The sequence below is a fragment of the Indicator indicator genome, chromosome 20, assembly GCF_027791375.1.
Source record: "Indicator indicator isolate 239-I01 chromosome 20, UM_Iind_1.1, whole genome shotgun sequence".
Taxonomy (NCBI): domain Eukaryota; kingdom Metazoa; phylum Chordata; class Aves; order Piciformes; family Indicatoridae; genus Indicator; species Indicator indicator.
In genome coordinates, this window is record NC_072029.1 from 15,387,361 (window position 1) to 15,402,704 (window position 15,344).

The 15,344-nt window shown below is 41.1% G+C and overlaps 1 protein-coding gene across 1 annotated transcript in view; it reads right to left on the minus strand.

Moving 5' to 3' along the window:
• Nucleotides 1-15,344, minus strand: part of DPP6 (dipeptidyl peptidase like 6) — a 375,478-nt gene that overhangs the window by 90,728 nt on the left and 269,406 nt on the right. The window contains exon 6 of the mRNA XM_054390267.1: nucleotides 13,537-13,589. Coding sequence (XP_054246242.1) covers nucleotides 13,537-13,589 — 53 coding nt within the window. The remainder of the gene's footprint in view (nucleotides 1-13,536; nucleotides 13,590-15,344) is intronic.

Genomic DNA, 15,344 nt, shown 5'->3' on the forward strand with positions numbered 1-15,344 from the left:
AGTAATATTCTTCACACAGGAACACTAATATAGCTTGTATACAATATGTCTCATTAGCAGATCTCAAACTGCTTTCAAAAGTCAGGGTATTATCATTACAGGTCTACAAACAGGAGCAGCAAGGTAATTTGAGGCCATCATCACCCAAAACCAGAGAAAGAGCCAAAGCTTGCCTAGCTGTTCAGCAAAAGGTCTTCTCTTCTTGTAAAGAGTTTATTTCTTCATTAAAGGCAATGTTTTCCAGGCTATATTTTATTTTCAAAACAGAACAAAACTGAATGCAATAATTAGACAGTAACTGAATTCTCTCTATGGCCTGTTTTGTGACCTGGTGCTGTATAACAGCTACACTCAGGCTCTGCCCTTTCAGACAAGGACTCCCTTTGTTGTACACTCCTGCTGCACTGAGACTGTTACAGCAAATCCAAAGACACAGAAAGAGGCATCTTTAGAAACTGATTTTGTGCAGTCTTTCTAGAGTGAAAGAAGCTAGCTTTTCATGTGAAATCCTGTTCAAAGGCCAGCTAGAATCAGGGCAGACCCTAGATAAGGACACCAATGTCTACACTTCTCCCTTTCTGTAACCCCTACATTGGAACACCAACTTCTGCTCCCCTGCTAGAGGGCATGAACCAGTGCACATAACCCATAATGTCTGCAAGGCCCCTGAAAGAGATCTGTGGAGCCAATTAAAATTACCATGCTCAAGGTGACATGTTTGATGCAGACAGGATCCGTTAAGAATGTGGAGCAAGAGTTGTTTTGTGGAGGCACAGCCCCTTCAAGTCTGAGCGTGTTGCAGAGTGCACGGACAGCTTTTTGGCTCTATAGACAAAATGTCATTCACAACTGCTGTCAGTGGAGCAAAATTATATCAAAGAATCATAGAATGGTTTGGGTTGAAAAGGATCTTAAGGATCATCTAGTTTCAGTCATCCTGCCCTAGGAAGGGTAAAACTGTTAGGAGAGCAGCTATCAAAACACATTCTTCAATAATGGGATCTCCTGCTGATCAGCTCCTTCTGGGAGGTTTCTTATGGCAGATAAACTACAGTTTATCCTCCATAGCTACATCCTTGCTTTTCCTCCAAAACATCCTGCTTAAAATTCCTCTGTATTTTTGCTTGAATCAATCAATATTATAGGTCATCTCTGCTTCTCCAAAGAGCCAGTGCTCCTCACAAACCCTCATAATTAAGGCATCTTTGGATCTGAGCCTTCCCCTTGTGAGCTCATTTGTGCAAGATGCTGGCTTGGAAATGGGCTGATGTGAAGGCAGCCTCTATATCTCCTGTTAGTGGTTTGCATGAAGAGCTAGGTTCACTGCATCCTCACACTATTTCCTCACAGGAAAGCACCTAAATCTTCATTTTCAAGGAAATGGCAAAGCCTCATTTAAAGGTTTGTGTCACTTCTCTTGTCTCTTAAAAGAAGTAATTTTAAAGCCTGGGAAAGAAGGAAATTATATTTTTTTTTAGACCAGACAGATGGAGCAGGTGCTATATGAACTATTTCACATTAAGATGACATTGTTTGGACCAGAGGCTGTTAAATTGTTCCAGACACGGGTGTGACTGCAGCACAATGTTACTGAAACCATAAATTTTGAAAGTGGCTCATTTAGATGAAGCTTTCTGCCAAAACATCTCTCCTCCAAACTTCTGAAGAAGGAAAATTCTTGAGTGCCATTAATATGCTGTCTGCCAAATAGTTTCTGCTTGTAATTTAGCTCAGAGAGTATATGAAGAATAAAACAAACTCACATCAGGTTGCTTGTGATTAATGAGGAACTAGTTTCAAAGATATTGTATTGTTTTGGCTGAAATTTTTACATCTATACATTCTCTCTTCTCACATTTTCTCCTATTCTAAGGACCAGTTTCCCTCACAGACTTTATAGCACTGAGTTTTTCCCCTGAGCACAAACATGACAATGTGTTCTCTCTCAAGTTCTTCAAAAGCAACCTAAAAGAAAAAAAAAAATAGAAATTTTCCACTGTCATTGAGAAAGAGAAAAATACTTAACAATTCCAGATTGAAAAATTCTGAAACTGAAAAAAAAAACCAAACATCAAAAACCAGTCAAAATCTGGGGTAAGGTACAGGCTGTTCTTAGGTTTTAATAACATCTAATTTTTATTATTAAGTGTATTATTGTTAAGATTATTATTTATTAATATTATTATTAATAATTCATTGGTATTATTTATTACTAATTTTATTATTATTGGTTATTGATTTCATCATTATTATTAATAATAATTATTAATTTAAAATACAGAACAATACCATTTGTATGGAAATTCTTTGCCCACACTGCCAAAGTGAGCAAAAATGCAACAATTTGCAGTAAAGGCTGCTCTGGCATGCCAACCCTCTAAACAAATAACCAAAACTATGTATATGAGCTGGAGTGAGTTCTTTAGAAAAACTTTGAAACCTTTGCTTAACTATGCTAGAAATTTGGAAAGCATAGAAAATATTTTAAGATTTCAGTAGGATATGCAAAGAAGTTGAAGAAATAAAGACAGTTAAAAAAATGTTAGGGAAGGCAGAAATATCCCCTCTTGTTATTTGCACCAAGCCAGCACTGAATATTATTAAGGAAAACACACCCAAACACATCAGCTCACAGTACTTTAAGCTCTACTTTTTCCTTGGTTAACTGTAAAAAATATCTCTCTATCTGTCTAAAATCTGTGCATCAGCAACAGAACTTGCTGTCTTCCCATCTATTTCTAATGGCATAAAACGAGACAACAGCTCAGACAGATTTCTTCTTCCTTAGAAAAAAGGAAAGAAAATAGAGATATAAACCACCATGTTGAAAAGAAATCTATGAGGGCTATAAAGAACTAGAAATATCATAATATTTAAGAGTTTTGGTGCATGATGAGAAAAAAAGTTCACTGGAGAAAACTTGCACAGAGAAGTAAAAATATGTAAAACAGATAAATGTTCATAAACATACACGCAAAAACAACACAGAAAGGGACTTGGAGAAAGGAATTTACCTAAGAAGCAAAAACACATTCTTAAACAACTAAATGACTTGTTTACTTCAGTATTCACCAAGGAGAAGAGGAGACAGGTGCCATTAAGAAAATTGCTTCCCAGGAGATACACAGGTCTGCAGAGACTCCCAGTGAGATACAGTAAAATAGAACACAAATGGGAATCAAAGGCTTGTCAGAACAGATAATCAAGAAATCAGATTGTCAGGAGATGCAACTAAAAGAATCCTCCTGGAGTTTTCATAAAAGTGGATAACTAGATTGGGAAAGGGTCTTCCATTCATAGGCTCCACTAGGCTATGAAATATTTATGGACACACACATATTTTACTTACAGCACTTTTCAGTGAACAAAAGTAGAAAGTGGTGATGAAAGCAATTTAAATTTATAAACTGCAGGTCACCAGATATTCAGCTGTTCTTAAGAACAAGTGAGCTCACCAAGCATTTTGTCCAAGAGGAATGAATTGCAGTCTCACAGTATATCAGAGGTTGGAAGGGACCTCAAGAGATCATCAGGTCCAACCCCCCTGCCAGAGCAGCATCACTTAGAGTAGTCTGCACAGGAATGCATCCAGGTGGGTTTGGAAACTCTCCAGAGAAGGAGACTCCACAACCCGCCCCAGGGAGCCTGTTCTAGGGCTCCATCACCCTCACTGTAAAGAAGTTTCTCCTCATGTTGAGGTGAAATCTTCTATGTTCTAGTTTAAACCCATTGTTCCTTGTCTTATCACTGTGAACCACCAAAAAGAGCCTGGCCCCCTCCACTTGATACCCACCCCTCAGATATTGATAGGCTCTCAGTCTTCTCTTCTCCAGACTAAACAGCCCCAGGGATCTCAGTCTCTCTTCACAGGGGAGATGCTCAAGAATTCTATGTATTTAGAGCATAAAAGACAAACAGCAAAGGAATCTAAAACATTTGTCCCTAATTTTGCAATCCAGTAAGCTTGAAGACAATACAAGCTCAGGGGTCTTCCTGATTATAGCATTCATCAATGTAATAGTTGGTGCTGGGCCGTCAAAATCTTGCATAATCCTAATACAGCTTTAAGAAATCAATCATTTACCATCAACTTCCATTGGGAATTACATGAAATGATGGCACAGGCTTACCTCTCTAGTGAACATCTACAAAAACTGATTGAAAAAATGCCTCAGAGACTGGTGCACAGCTAGAAGTCACGGCCTTGCTGGCTGGAGGACTCCAAGACATTGATCAAAATCTCTAGGTTTCCCTGAGTAAGCAAATGGTGGAAATGGTCCTTAGATACTGGTAGCATTATTTTAAAAATGATGACATTATCATGTTTCTCATGTGACCCCTCTAAATCATAAATGACAGAGTGAATTTTTACTGCACTTCTTAAAAAAGAACTTCTGCTCCTGGAGTCCTATTTTGTGCCCTAAGGAGACAATGGGAGGTGATAGCATTTGGGTGATAAACACAACCACCTAGAAGTAATTTCCTCTTACTCATGTAATTTTCTCTTACTCTAAAGAAGCTTCTCAGCCATCTATGATCTCAGAGCTTTTCAAAGTTTGAGGTAAGGCACTGGATTTAACAGCATTTTAAGTCTATTTATCCACAACAGAGACATGGAAAAGCAAAAATATAAAGATTTGAATGCTGTCAAGAAAGCTAGTCAGAATTACAGCTATCCAAAGATCAGCTATCCAAAATATGGGCAAAAAAAAGTACTGGTTGAAGAGAAACAGCAGCATAATCACTGAGATGTTTAAGAATTAACTTGGAAGATCTTAAAAATAATGATTCTGGGATGAATGTACATGATTCTTCAGACTGGCACTGCCAGTCTCCAGGAAAGGACGTTTGTGATGAAACTTCAGCATTTTCCATCCAGTTGACTTTGACTTCCAAATCCTAATAAAACTATTGCACCATGATGCGATGCCTGCAGAGAGCAATGTGGGACTATTAGTACATAAAATGAGATACTGCTGTGATTTCCTACTACCAGAGCCAGCAGAAGTGTCTTTATACAACGTGCTTCACTGGACACTACTTCACTACTTTAATTGAGGCAGTGATGCTAACCCAGGCCCCTTGGGAAATACATGGTTCTTGTTCTGATTTTAGTGGAACCTCCCCCAGAACCTGGTATTACAGGACAAAAATAAAACCCAAAAAAATCCCAATCCCCGCTATGAAAATCCACCTACAGAACAATTTTATTTCAGGGAAGGTAATGCATGGAAACAGTAGGGGCCATGGTTGGTTGCCTAATTGGTGCTGTGCACCATCATTTTATACATTCTCTTTCACCTACCTCTGTTTCCATTTTCTGTCAAAACTCTGTGTACTAACTCAGCCTCGTTAGGTATGAACAAGAAGGAAACCCCATGATAATGTGACAAGTTTTGGCGGTGGTCAGCACTGGAATGTGAATGTACCCTGATGTAGTGTCCATGGTTTGGAGGCTGACCAGAGCCTGAGGACCAGAGGAGGTTCATTCACACTGAGGCATACAAACATTTCCAAATCTAGATATGTTTCTCACCGGTCAAGCGTATTGTATTTAATAATAGAATTTAACAGGAGCCCTGCCCCCATTCCAGGGGGTGCTGCCTCACTTAAATACTATGGGAGAGTTTGCTTCAGACCTTTCTTCTTTCTTTTTTTTTTTTTTTTTTACCTGATAAGACCTAATCTATTGACCTTTTCAGTAACATAAGAAGTTGGTTGCTGGGCTTTACTCTGCTAAACTGCTAACATCTACCTCTAACTATTAATTACTCAAGTCTCAGCAGTCATTACTTTAATTCTTAATATCAAATCCTCCCATCAAGGGACTATTCATTATTATTATCATTATATGTGGTTTCTAAGGTGTCCACCCACATCACAACTGCTTCTGGAAGAGAGAAGCATGTGGTAAGAATTGCTTTGCCTACACAGGACAGGAAAGCGTGACATAAAATGTGCTACAAAGTGACCAACATGGGCGAGGAAATGGCAAATCCTCTGGGGAAATGATATGGTGTTGAGCTGCTGAAGTGGATTTCCTCCCACCAGCACAGCCAAGAGTCTGCCTGAACTGCCTTCCAAGGGTGAGCTGCTTTCAGCCTGCCACGGCTTGAAAGTGAGTGATGCTCAAATAACAGCTTTGCTTAATACTATGCTGGCTCTTTTTGGTACAAAGTGTGTTCACAAGCAGTGAATTGGTATGTGATTCAACCACTGCTCCTGTGATTTACTAAGTGTTTAATTCAGGTAAATACATAAAAATGCAAGAAGGCAAACAGCTCCATCAGGACTTGAGCCAAATGCCAGTGAACTCAATCAAAGATTCCTGTCCACTTCAGAGAATGTAAGGTCAGGCTCCACAATGAAGCTATCAAATCTAAGTATCCCAAGGGCCAGACTTCTGTTGTCAAAACACAACCAAAAAAGCATATAACAACATGAGGATGTTGTTTATAGAATGGCATAAAAGCCACCAGTGAGATTGCCTTAAATGACTATGTAAACTATCTCAAATAGATGATAGAAACCATGGAATGATGATTGGGAATGAAGCAGAAGAGAAAAGCAACAATAGCAGATTCCTCACAAACTGCAGAATACCTTTTTCTACTTATTTAACAAATTTCACATTGTTATTTGACTTTACATACCCTCTTAAATGGCTTTATTTCACCCTCTGTGTATCATTGTTGGGGAAAAATATTCATCTCCTCCACCTGAAAACAGACTATTAACTACAGTACCTTTTCTCCTTAAAACAAAAAGTGGGCTCTTGTACAAGTTTATAAATGTTATTTAGGAGCAAAATTGTTTATCATTCTACAATAATTATCATATATCACCTCTGTCAGGCAAGCAATATATCTCTCCTTGCTTTGATGATGTGGACACTGAGGCATGGGAATTTTCTTTAATGCTCCAACGAAGGGACATAACAGGGCAGAGCAAAATAAAATAGACATAGCCTTGGTCAAAAAGACAGATTGCAGCAGAGCCAGTTCCCTGATTTATTTTTTTTTTAACCGTGTTTTTAAATAATAAAACACATCTTCCTTTTACTGTGACCACAGCAATGGGAGCATGTTCAAGGAAAACCTTATTGCCTTGCAAAATACTATACAATAGGGTACGCACAAATCTAAGTTTTCTTTAATTAACTTCAACCTCTTTCCTGAGAGTAGTTTGTATAAAAGAAGGAGACAGGAGCATTAGTGAGAGCTCCACAGAGAGAGCTACAGACCTCACTTTGAAAATTCACTCACAGTGAAGCACAGCCTCAGTTCCTTCTCCTGATATCACTCCTGTGGATCTCCAATACATAATGTGCACTCACTCCACTCATGGGATGCCTCTTGAAGTTAGTGGGAATTCAGGGGGGTGCATGCAGTATTTTACAGACCCTCAGCAGTGTAGGCAAGAACAACTGAACTCAGGTCTGTGATTGTTCTTCTGACTACACCATATATACATCTGGGAGCAAATTCAGATTCTGCTTAGGAGTAGCTGTGCACAATTCCCTCCTTCTCATACAGAAAATCAGTGGAATAACTGCTGGTGTTCTCACTGATCCCTAGAAGCATATTTGGAAGGTCCCATTGACATTTCCCTGCTGGATGTGCTAAATCTGGGCTGAGAGCTCAGATGAGGGGGTCAGTATTAATCCCTGCCATGTAGCTGTGCTCAGCAGGACATGGCTCATACAGGACTGGAGGAGAATTAGGAGGTCTGAGGAAAGGTAGAAATGTGCATTATATGCTGGGCTTTCTTGTAGGGACACAATAGACAACTGTGTAATGTTTCTGCTGCTCCCAGCAAAATGTTACAGATGGAGGTACACCCTTGAGTATCAATCCAAGATTACTTCTTGCTCAGGACCTGCAGTGCCAGGTCAAATCAGTGGTCCAGCAGCATGCACTGGTATGAAACTGGTTGCAGGATTTCCTTCACCAATGTTAAGGGAACCCTGGTCAGTCATGCCTGAGTGTGGAAGCCCTGAACAAACTAAGCTTCCCCTCCTTGTTTCAGTGAAGGATTTGACTGAGTAAGATCACCCACACTGGGCTCAGTAGAAGTAATGTTATTAAACCTCACAAAGGAATAAACCAATTTTTGGTGGCTGCATTTCATAAGTATGTTGTTGATATTTTCTTATCTTCGAAAGTCAGGAAAAATAATACTAGGAAATAACTGCATATGGTATTTGTGTTCCACTTTTTCCCAGCACCTTGCACGAGAGCTCCCAGCTCCATGCACGGAGACCTGCAGAAGCTCTAGCAGCACCTCTGAATTATGAGCTGCAATTACGATCCAGCAAGTGCAACTGCAAGGCTCTGAGGAGCTTTGCAAAACATTTATAATGCCTGCAGCTGTAAGCAGTTACCTGCAGATAGATCTGAAAAGCAGCACCGTTCAGAGGAAAGCAGGTGGGACCGTATGGAGATATTCCTACCAAGGAGCAAGCATGAGCACAGGTTTGTTCCACTAGATGGCAGCCAGCACCTGCATCTCAGTTTGGGTGAACATCAGGAAAAAAAATGAGCGACAGGCAGGGAAGCTGAACTGAACATAACCTCCCTATACACCTTACACCAGGAAAGAAGTGCAGATCTTAGCCGGCTCTCCCTTTGAATACTGAAACCGGCGAACCACAGAAAATAGAAGGCAGCAAACCCAGAAGTTTCTACCCCGTTTCCCAAGAGGCTATGAGAAGGCTGGGGGGAAGGGGAGAAGAGGAGAGAGAGAAAGAAATTAAATCTGTGCAGTTAATTAAATCTTTCTTCTACCTCAGGCTTATTTTCAGTTTTAAATAAGATCCTTTGAGCCTATGTTGTTGGAAGATATTAGTCCTATAAAGAGCCAAATTGTGCTGCTGCTTCTCATGTAGGGAGTTTACTTCAACAACAGCTCTCATGCAAAAACATTGCAGTCCTGCACTCTGTATAAAATTCAATTTGTGAACGTATGTCCTAAGGATGTGCCCAAACTGGCTTGTCAAACTTATGGGGAGCCTGGAATGAAATCTGGAAAATGCTGCTACAAGCTCCCTTTTTACTTCAGAGACAGTCTGAATCTGATGAGTCTGTAAGAACATGGCAAAAATAATTAGAAATCACTTTAAAATGCAATTTATGCTAGCAGATTAATGTCACTTTATTTAAAAAGTGATGTCACAGATCTGATTAACTGGCTTCCTTATTAATTAGCCTCAGCAGGGGTGCAGCAAAGGCATGACTGGGTACGAAGTGTAAAACCTGTCTGGCCTTCCTGATGAGACAGAAGATGAGGAACAGGGTAGGCAGAGCACTGGCAAAGTCACATTGTCACAGCCTCCTTCCAGAAGTGTGTAATGAGCAGGAGGGGAGTGAGTTTGTTTATCAGCCCTCACTGCCTTGGCTGCTAATTTGGAGGCACGCTGAGGTGCCACTGGCACAGACCAATGGGACATAAAGCTGGTGCCTACTTGCAGAAGAGGACTAATGCATGAAACTAGCTTCTAGAAATGGCAAAGGGGTTGCTGTTCAGTGCCAAAGGCTTTTGTGACTCATCATCAACTGGAGTGCAAGAATGCTGCCAGTGGGTTGCAAATTTTGTCATCACCAAAGGACCTGGAACATCAAGCTGAACTGAGTGGTGTGTCAGCGTGCTTGGTCCTGTCCTCAACTGCCTTCTCTTTACACATCCATCAGAGCAATATTCCTGCATTAAATGTAAAACATGCACTGAAGAGATTTTTTACCTCATGCTCCAAGTGAGTCTCTACTTTCAGCTGATGTATTTCATCATCTGTTACATCATATTCACCTGGCTACACCTGTCCTCTCTCTTCATGCATTGCTCTAAGACAGATGCAAAAGTCCAAAGGAATGATAAATGCCCATGTTGCAGGGAAATGGCCATGTGCCACCCTTTCTACCACTCACATGCACTATGATCACCTGAAAGCTCAATGCAGTTGTTATTGTGCAACATGATTTGCAGTTCCTTTATACATACCTACAGCCTAAACCACTTTGTAAACCATACTTGTTCCAACATGAAATGCAGCAATCCCTCCAACCCTCCTCCTGACAGACGTCTCCTACTCCACCACTATACCATGCTGTGGGGACACCAATGTCTGACACACCTGAAAGCCTTCTGGTCCCCTTGCACAGAGGACACTTTTTCCTCTGACGCATCCAACCTCCAACTGCCTGCATGCTGCTCAACAAACACAGAAAGCTAAGTGAAACACCATTGAGCGTGCAACACTGAGGAGAACAAGAAGCTGGTTGTCAGAGATAAAGTAGTGCAGTAGTAGAAAACTGACTGGATCACTGTATGGTTAATTTTTAGCAGTTCTAATCCACGCTATGCATGATACTTCTATTTTTGCCACCTTTGTTTTGTCTGGAAAAGAACTATGCTGTCAGTCAAATGCTTTTGCTCTTAGCCAGCTTTACTGCAGATACGAAGCTTATGTGCTCATGCTGTGTGTTCATCCTGCTGCTCGATACCATTTCTGCCCTCAAGTTAATTTCAGCTAGATTGCAGAAAGATGGAGTTTTAAAAAAATTAAATGAATCCACTAAGTTTCTGGAACACAAAGAAAGAAAAGCAAAAATGAGGACTAGATTAAAGCAGGGAAGGAAATAGACTGGAGAGTTCTGAAACATGTCACACTGGGACATCAGAGCTTTGACACAGGTGATAGTGAGGAATCCCCTAATTTCCATGTTACATCTCTACATGGAAGCGACTTGACCTCAAGCTCATGATTTTTTTTTTTTTTTTGTAGGGAAGCAGGCCTCAGAAGCTCCAGGGGCTCAGATTTTAAAACATGTATGACTCTAGCACAGATCTTTTTGTACAATGTATTTTTTTCTCTGTTGATAGACAGAAGCCAAGAAAAGTTATTTCAACTTTTTGGTTGTTGATTTGTTGTTGTGGGGTTTTGTGGGTGTTTGTTTGGTTTGGTTTGGTTGTGTGGGGCTATTTTTGTTTGGTTTTTATGTTGCTGGGTTTGGGGTTTGGTGCTTTGTGTTTGTGTGTGTATAAGTGAGCAGTATCAAGTCTGTGAGGAGAAAGTTCTTCACAGAGAGAGTGGTTGGCCATTGGAATGGGCTGCCCAGGGAGGTGGTGGAGTCACCATCCCTGGAGGTGTTCAAGAGGGGATTGGACGTGGCACTTGGTGCCATGGTTTAGATAGTCATGAGGTTTAGGGTGACAGGTTGGACTCGATGATCTTTGAGGTCTCTTCCAACCTTCTTGATTCCATGATCTGAATGTAACTAGTATTTTATGGGGAAAAAGTGCTGAGAGATGTATTTGTATCTTGCCACTGAATCTACAGTTCCTTATTGTTAAATCCACTGGTTATTGTACCAAAAAACTGGACTGGAAAGAGGGCATGGGGCCTTGAAAATGTAGGTGATACAATATCTGATTTCTAGGACTTTTGCCCTTGAAACAGCTTCCTGTGTTGAAACAGTGAGGTCCCCTGAGGACTGCCTTGTGGGAAGGCTGCTCAGCCACTCTACAAAGACACGGTGGGAGCTGCCTACAAAAAGGAGCAGGAAACACTGAGCACACAGGCATGGCCAGGTTCCTGCCTTCCCCCAGAGCAGGCACCTGGCCCATGGATGCAGAAATGAACAGGACCTTAGGACCTGTCCCAGTGTTTTCCTAAGTCAGAGATACAGTAGTCCATAATATGGTGGTATGGGTGAGACAGAGGAAACTGAAAAGGCAGGGCTCAGAATGGGTATAAGGAACAGCTTTCTCCCTGTAAGGACAGTCAGGCAGTGGGACAAGTGAGGCCATGCAGTTCCCAAAAAAAAAAAAAAAAAGTGAGGCTGTGCAGAGCCTTGCAATTTTCCAGTGGATAAAGCTCCGAGTAAACTGCTCTGAGCAGGAGGTTGGACCTTGGAGAAGTCTTTCCAGCCTGAGTTATCTGGTGATCCTGTGATCACCCTGTGTATAAACCAGGCAGATATCTTTTGAAACTTTGCAGGTTTTGCCAGGTATTTCAAGGATCCAAATAATTTGCTATCTGTTTAGCCATAATACATAGAAAAGACAACTTAGTGAAGAAGCACAGAGAATACTGAAATGACATGTTTTATAACCAGTCATGTGCAATGTTCTACAGATATGGTAGAGCATAACTATATTGTCCCTTTTTACCATTCCTGCACAGTGATCAACAACAGTGATAATTAAAACTCCCAACCTGGCATTAGCTTCCTGGCTTTTGACTCTGTATTTACTGACAACAATTTAAGGAATTTTTCTGTGCAACTTAAGCATTTCCATTGGTGCTATGTGAATGTCTCTGAAACACCAGATCTAATCATATCTCTGCAGGTGTCTTATGGGTGTGAGGGCTTTCCATTCTTGACCAGTTGGTCCAATCTTTAAAATATATACAAAAAGACATATCTTTTTAGGGAAAAACAGGTTGAAATTTTTGATTAAACTTCAGAGAAATAAAATAAGCAATAATAGCTGTGGGGTGATGGAGCCACACATAATTTGCAGCATCACAAATAAAGGTGACAAAAGGGATTTAGAGAACTGCCATTAATGAAAGGGAAAGAAGGATCCTCTTGAGCTAATTGATGTCTATGTTAAAAAGTCAGCTTACCTCCAGGAGCTAGGGGGACCTAAATGAAGAGGCATTGTGTCGTGGAAGTTCATTACTAGAGCAAGGTAGATTTAAGTTACACATAAAGAGGAAGTTTTCCACCATGAGGGTAGTGAAATACTAGAACTGGTTGCCTAGAGATGTGGTGGAGGCCCCATCCCTGGAGACATTCAAAGTCAAACTTGATGGGGCCCTGAACAACCTGATCTAGTTAGAGATGTCCCTGCTCACTGCAGGAGGGGTTGGACAAGATGACTTTCAAGGGTCCTTTTCAACCTGATGCATTCTATGATACATAACCTTTCATGCTTCGTGTCTTAGATAAAGAAACAGGCTCCCACGAAGTTTTGAAAAGCTATGTAGAGCTTATGTGGCATGCCTGTCTGTCTGCACTTACCTCACACTCTCTCTTCAGACAAACTATAAACCTGAAGGCTCAGAGCTTCAGTATAATTGTGAGTGCAGCACACTCACTCCTGGTTACAGACCAGTGCTCTACCTGCCTTCAGGTGAGATGTCAGAGAGAGCATTCCTACCGAAGGAATCTGCCAAGAGACCCAATACTGAAGGGTGATGCCTCAATTCTGAAGAAATGTAAGGGTCTAAACACCCCTGGATAGATCCTCTGACAGTGCTCTGGTGAGTCTCCAACTGCAGCTCTCAGTCAGGCACCCACACATCTATATTCTAGCCAAAAACTTCCAAGATGGAATATGAAATTCACGTAGTGTGACTCTCCAGGGAAGCTGAGTACTTCTGTTTCCAGACACAGAGCTCCGTTAATGCTGCACCCGAATGTCAGACAGTTGCAAAGGGCTGTTACAGGAAACCATTTGTCACAATAGGCATTATTTTGCAGAATTCTTAATGGCTGAGTTTTTACATTAAGACATTGAAAAATTGCTTACCCATGAGGTATTTTGCTGAGGACATAATATGCCGTATATGAATGCTGATACACCTGCAAAACGACATTAAGAAACAAAACAAACAAACAACAACAACAACAAAAAAAAAGAGATTAGTAATTTTCACCTGTGTTAATAGGGCTCTTTTCCTGCAAAAACAATCTAGCATTTATGGGTAGGGAGCTCTTATAAACACTTAATCAAAAAATCTGTAGTAGAAAGGAACAATACATTAATTCACCTAACGCTGGTGTTCTTTCCATCCTGCACTTTATTACAGTGTTTGGCAAATGGTATACATCCAGATGCTCTGTGTTGTTACCATGGCTACCAGGTCTTTGATTAAACTGGGGGCACATGGGCTCTGCGAGGGCTAAATATAGAACCATCATTAATGAGGACACCTTGGTCAGCTGGAGACTTTCTCCATCGTTATAACTAGACAAAACAAGGAAATAATGCATATTTTCTTGCTTCATTCCCACACACATAAACCAGAGAGTGAGGCTGGGTGATCTCAGGGCGGGTTTTAAGCCCTCCATCAGTCAGCAAATAACATCTTATTGACTTGGGGCATAAAGCTGACCTCACATTTGTTTGACCTGCTAAGTTGCATCTTCTTATCAATTTGCACTCTTTGGGCCTTGGGGAGGAGCTTGTCAGGTCATCACAGAAGGGAGAGTGTATTACTTATTTTCTGAGTAGTAAATAATGATACCAGAGTCAAGGTCAGCAATGTAAGAGCTGGTGATTTTCTGCTACTGAGTGCAACCCTTAACAGAGATCCGTTGCTGCTCAAAGCGAGTAATGCTGAGTGACACAAAAGTCATGACATTAGCGTGAAAGATCTCTCAGATTCACAGACTGCATTGGGTTGGAAGGGACCCTCAAAGGTCATCTTGTCCAGCCCCCTCAACACCTCCAACTAGATCAGGCTGCCCAGGGCCACATCAAGTCTGATCTTGAATGTCTCCAGGGCTGGAGCCTCAATAACATCCCTGGGTAGCCTGTTCCAGCATTTTACCGCTCTCATTGTAAAGAACTTCCTCCTTATATCCAACCTAAATCTACCCTGCTCCAGTTTCAAACCACTGTCCCTTGCTACAAGCCCTTCTAAACAGTCCTTTCCCAGCCTTCCCCCTTAAGATACTGGAATGCAGCTACAAGGTCTCCCCATAGTCTTCTCTGCTGCAGACTGAACAGCCCAAATTCTTTCAGCCTATCTTAGGAGATGTGCTCCAGCCCTCTGATCATCTTAGTCTCAATAAAAATTACTTTATTCACATTTATGCAGGCTCTCACTCCTGCAATTCTATACTGTTATTGTATGCTACCAAATAAATAAGTCTCCTAACAACCATTCTGATTGACTTCTGCTTAAATCTTTAAGTCCCTTGCTCTCCAGTAGCTGTTATATGTATCACCCTGCCCCAGAGGACAAAGGAAGAACTCCTTGAATAGTTGCTTCAGTAATCACACTTGTCTGATCAAAATTATTTTTCCTAGGTACCTCTGGTTTTGGAAAGTATTTTCTTTTTGCTTATGCCAAGAATCCATGAAATGTCCTGGATGGTGCTGCCAGCCTCAGAAGTGGCCATCCCAAGCACATCACTAGCACCACAGACAAGTAAGCATCTGTCCATCAATTTCATGTGCAAGCCTGCACAGTGGCATCAAGAACAGCCTTACATCTTTTGGGTGCTCAGTAGACAGTAGGCAGATAAACACAAGGCACATCACCCTGTAGATACTAAATCAAACTTCTCTGTTGCAATTTTAATCCAAACAGTAAATCCTCACACTACTGC